The sequence below is a fragment of the Lathyrus oleraceus genome, chromosome 7 (assembly GCF_024323335.1).
Source record: "Lathyrus oleraceus cultivar Zhongwan6 chromosome 7, CAAS_Psat_ZW6_1.0, whole genome shotgun sequence".
Lineage (NCBI taxonomy): Eukaryota > Viridiplantae > Streptophyta > Magnoliopsida > Fabales > Fabaceae > Lathyrus > Lathyrus oleraceus.
Window position 1 is genome coordinate 290514801 of NC_066585.1, and position 5309 is coordinate 290520109.

The 5309-nt window shown below is 42.0% G+C and overlaps 1 protein-coding gene across 1 annotated transcript; it reads left to right on the forward strand.

Moving 5' to 3' along the window:
• Positions 1 to 1253: 1253 nt before the first annotated feature.
• LOC127103486 (uncharacterized) lies at positions 1254 to 4747 on the forward strand. The gene is made up of 2 exons (XM_051040738.1): positions 1254 to 1365; positions 4320 to 4747. The coding sequence occupies exons 1-2, from the start codon at positions 1254 to 1256 to the stop codon at positions 4745 to 4747; spliced, it is 540 nt and encodes a 179-aa protein (XP_050896695.1).
• The last annotated feature ends 562 nt before the right edge of the window (positions 4748 to 5309 follow it).

Below are 5309 nucleotides of genomic sequence, written 5' to 3' on the forward strand. Positions count from 1 at the left end.
ACCTCAGGAAAAACAAGAGACCCCACAAGGGGTAGTTGCTGCTGCTAGAGGAGGTCTAGCAATTAATTACAAGCGTGAGTTCAAGTCTGAAAAAAGGACTCATGTCTCTGCAAATTATTTGGGGAAGAACCCCATGTCGAGGACTCAATGGAGACGCTTCCAGAGGCGTAAGCAGGACGAAAGAGAGGCTGCTAGAGGAGTAGCTGGAAGAGGCATGACCGGTGGGGCAAATGCTGGAAAGAAGGTTGGAGTGAAGGTCGACACAACAGCAAAAGAGCGGATCAGAGAGTATGTCCATCGACCAACTGAGAAATGTTTTGATGAAGTTACTGGTGACTTCAATTCAGAGTCTGAAGCAAGCCTGGACATCTTGGTCAACATGGTGTCAATTCTACCACAAGAATATAAGTGTATGACTGAAGTGGAGGAGTCGGTAGACGATGCTGACGCTGAAGAAATGGCTTTGCACCAGCCAAGATGCTATTTTGTGCTAAATGATGGTTCTGCTGAAAGCCAAGAAGCAGTTTTTGAAAGGCCCATGATGACTATGAAAAATCATTTGAAACCATTGATGATTAGGGCCAAAGTGGAAGGCGTAACCATCAACAAAGTCTTGGTCGATTGTGGCGCCACTGCTAACATCATGCCGCACCATATTCTGAGGAAGATTGGCAAGTATGATACTGACATCAGATCCAACAACGTGGTCTTGTCTGACTACGGGGGAAAAATAAAAAGCACCATGGGTGTGATTATGGTGAACATCACGGTGGGTTCAATAACTAGACCGACACTGTTTATGGTGATAGTCGCCAAACCAAGTTACAACTTGTTATTTGGCAGAGAATGGATCCATGGTGTCGGAACCATACCATCTTCAGCACATCAAAGATTGGTGATTTGGAGAGAAGATAGAGTGGTCGAAAATATCGAAGCTGACCAAGGGTACTTCATGGCTTACGTGAATAATGTCGGCAAGAAGGAATTCGAGAGAAAGCTGGCCAACATTTCTCCTTGTTTTCCAGCGGAGGATGTATATCCTAATTTGAGTGAGGATTTCGTTTCTCTAACTTTACACGAGACTCATGGCTTCATTTGGGATGTGGAACGTTTGGATGATCCATCCTATACAGGTATCCGACTGACAGGCTGGGGAGATGTCACTGATGATGACTGAGTTAGAAGCTCTAAGAAGGATTTCGGCATACGTTGCCGAGAACAAAATAAAGTTGGCTCTAGAGGCTGAAGAAAACATGGTTGTCGAAGCCTATGTGTTAAATAAAGAGGGTTATGTGGCTATTGGGTCAGAGCCTCCAAACAAGCCAGTTTTGGCTAAAGGAAACATCAATGTGCAGCGTTTGAACTGTATTTATGACGACGAACCTTTAAGGTTTGAAAAGACCCAAAGGCACCAGAGAAAATGCGACCAAAAGACCCCTTGGAAGAAATCGACCTTGGAAAAAATGGCGAAAAAAGGCCAACATACATCAGCGCCAACATCAACAAAGAACTAAAGTCTGAGGTAATATCCATACTTAAAGAATTTAGAGACTGTTTTGCTTGGGATTATAGCGAAGTGCCAGGTTTAAGCAGGGATTTGGTCGAGCTAAAGCTGCCAATAAAAACTGGAAGAAAGCCAGTAAAGCAGACGCCTAGGCGTTTTGCCCCAGAGATCATGGCGAAGATAAAAGCAGAAGTAGAAAGACTCCTGAAAAGCAAGTTTATACAAACTGCAAGGTATGTCGAATGGTTGGCCAATATTGTGCCAGTCATCAAGAAAAATGGGTCTTTAAGAGTATGTATTAATTTTAGAGATATAAATGCTGCTACCCCCAAAGATGAGTATGCCATGCCCGTAGCGGAAATGCTGGTCGATTCGGCCGCTAGTTTCGAATATTTAAGTATGTTAGATGGTTATGCTGGATATAACCAAATTTTTATTGCAGAAGAAGACGTGCCGAAGACGGCGTTTAGATGCCCAGGAGCCTTGGGAACATATGAGTGGGTTGTCATGCCATTCGGCTTGAAAAATGTCGGAGCAACATATCAGAGGGTAATGAACTCAATGTTCCATGATTTTATTAAAGATTTCATACAAGTATACATTGATGATATTGTGATAAAATCAAATGGTCGACATATTCACGTCGAACATCTCCGAAAGGCCTTCTTAAGGATGAGGAAGTGTGGATTGAAAATGAATCCATTAAAGTGTGTTTTTTGTGTGCAGACAAGCGATTTCCTTGGCTTTGTGGTGCATTAAAAGGGTATTGAAGTAAACCAAAGCAAAACAAAAGCCATTATGGACGTCAAGCCTCCGTCGACCAAAAAGGAACTACAATCTTTGTTGGGCAAAATAATTTTTCTTAGAAGATTTATATCAAATTTAAGTGGCAAAACAAAAACTTTTTCCCCACTACTTCGACTGAAGAATGAGGATTTTAAGTGGCAAGAAGAGCACCAAGAGGCTTTTGACAAAATCAAAGAGTATTTGACTAGGCCTCTAGTACTGGCCCCTCATGTTAGGAATAGGCCAATGAGGTTGTATATTGCAGCCTCAGAATCGACTATAGGAAGTATGTTAGTCCATGAGGATGAAAAATGTGTTGAAAGACCTGTGTATTACCTTAGTCGAATGCTTAATGACCCTGAAACTAGGTATAGTGATATAGAAAAACTATGTCTATGCCTGCATTTCTCTTGTATGAAACTAAAGCAATATATTAAGCCTGTTGATGTGTACGTATCTTCCCACTTTGATATTATTAAACACATGTTATCTAAACCAATTTTGCATAGTCGAATTGGGAAATGGACTTTGGCGTTAACGGAGTACTCTCTGACATACGTACCCTTGAAAGCAATGAAAGGACAAGTAGTGGCAGATTTCCTTGTCGACCATTCAATGGTCGAAATGGCGCAAAATTACGTAGACACAGTGCCATGGAGATTATACTTCGACGGTTCAAGACATGAGCATGGATATGGGATAGGAGGAGTCATAATTTCTCCAGATGGAATTCCAGCAGAGTTCAGATACAGAATTGAAGGGGTCTGCACAAATAATGAAGCAGAATATGAGTCGTTGATTACATGACTTGAACTACTGCTGGAATTGGGGGCAAGGAATGTCGAAATTATGGGAGACTCTGAGTTAGTGATTAAGCAGGTATCAAAAGAATACAGGTGTGTTAAAGAAAATTTAATCATGTATTTTGTGGTCACCATCAGATTACTCAAGAGGTTTGAGCAAGTCAACCTCCAGCATATACCACGGAAAGAGAACCAGAGAGAAAATGATTTGGCGCAGGAGGCTTCAGGGTACAAAGCGTCGAAAGACCAGGATGAAGAGGTCCAAGTAAGAGAGAAAGTACGAGCGACATTGTTATCACCATCAGATTTGTCGATTATAAAGTTGGGAGCTGTAGATAAATATCATTTTGAAATTCTGACTGTTGACGACGAGGGGGAAAGTGATTGGCGTAAACCGCTAGTCGATTATTTACGTAATCCTGTAGGGTCGACAGACCGAAAGATAAAATATAGGGCCCTTAGCTACGTCTTGGTGAATGATGAACTATTCAAAAAGACAGTTGAAGGAGTGTTACTAAAATGCCTAGGAGAAAGCGAGGCATATGTGGTTGTGTCTAGCGTACATAGTGAAGCGTGTGGGGCGCACCAAGCGGGTTTGAAGATGAAATGGCTCTTGATGCGCTCAGAAGTTTATTGGCTCTCAATGTTGAAAGATTGCATTGAATTTGCTAAAAGCTGTCAGGAATGCCAATTGCATGGGGGCATACAGCATGTGCCTGCAAGCGAGTTGCATACAATTGTGAATCCCTGGCCTTTTCGAGGGTGGGCACTGGATGTTATCGGAGAAATAAAACCAGCCTCGTCGAAACAACAAAGGTATGTTTTGGTCGGTATCGACTATTTCACAAAATGGATCGAAACTGTGGCATTAACAAATGTAGACCAAGAGGTTGTGATAGATTTTGTCCAAAGTCACATCATCTGCAGATTTGGCATTCCAGAAACAATCACAACCGACCAGGGGTCAGTTTTTACTGGTCGAAAAGTGCAAGATTTTGCAAAAGAAATGAGAATCAAATTACTGACTTCTGCCCCCTATTACGCACAGGCGAATGGCCAAGTCGAAGCTGCCAATAAGGTGATCATCATCCTAATAAAGAAACATATAGGCAAGAAGCCAAGAAATTGGCATAAGACGTTAGATCAAGCTTTGTGGGCATGTCGAACGTCACCAAAAGAAGCAACTGGAACAACTCCATTTTGACTGGTATATGGGCACGACGCAGTGTTGCCAGTAGAGATTCAGGTTCAGGCAGTCAGAACCCAAAGGCAATATGAAATACCTTCTGAAGATTATTGGAGCATGATGACAGACGAACTGGTCGATTTAGATGAGGATAGAATGTTAGCCTTGGATTCACTACAAAGGCAGAAAGAAAAAGTCGCCAGAGCGTACAATAAAAAGGTGAAAGGAAAAATGTTCGTTGTCGACGATCTAGGTTGGAGAGTGATCTTGCCTATGGATAAAAATGATAGATTTTTGGGTAAATCGTCCCCTAATTGGGAAGGACCGTTTAAGGTTTTGCAGGCCTTTTCTAATAACGCCTACGAGGACGAAGAGTTGGCACCAGATAGGCGAATCTTAAGGGTAAATGGAAAGTATTTGAAAAAATATAGGCCTCTCCTTCAAGATGTCAAGATTTTGACAGACTAAATGACTGTCGAATAAACTATGTTGGAAAAAACTATGTGGGAAAAAACTATGTTGGAAACCAGCTACAAAAGGCACAGAAAATAAATACACAGTGCTAAAACAGAATGATAACATTAATTTGGCAAAAAGCCATTGTTCAAATATTACACAAAAATAATAAAGGCGGTCAAAGTTGGCCGAATTTGGATTGAAAAGACTTAAGCTCAAAGTTGTAATGGAGAGACGTAGGCTCCAAGGTGTCGGTTTGGGCTTTAAGCTGTTCAAGCTTCTTCTCAACAGTCAAAAGCTCTTCAGTTACCGCTAAGGCATCGCCGGTGGTTTGCTCCATAGTGGCCTGGGCAGGTTTTAGAACTTCATCGATAAAGCACGACTCTTCCTTTGTAATTGACTCCAACTCACTGTCCAAAGTAGCAATTTGACACCGAAGGGCATCAATTTGTTGGCATATCTCAGTGGCCCTTGTTTGTTTAGAGATCAACTCTTTTTTCTTCTCCTCCATAGTCCCCAGCAGTTTGGTGACCTCTGCGTCGGCGTTCATCACCAACTCCCACGTTTCCTTCAC

Coding starts and splice junctions, on each gene's coding strand:
- LOC127103486 (XM_051040738.1), top strand. CDS start 1,254: ATGGTTGTCGAAGCCTATGTGTTAAATAAAGAGGGTTATGTGGCTATT. Junction 1,366..4,319: donor CAATGTGCAGCGTTTGAACT/GTATTTATGACG, acceptor GGCACGACGCAG/TGTTGCCAGTAGAGATTCAG.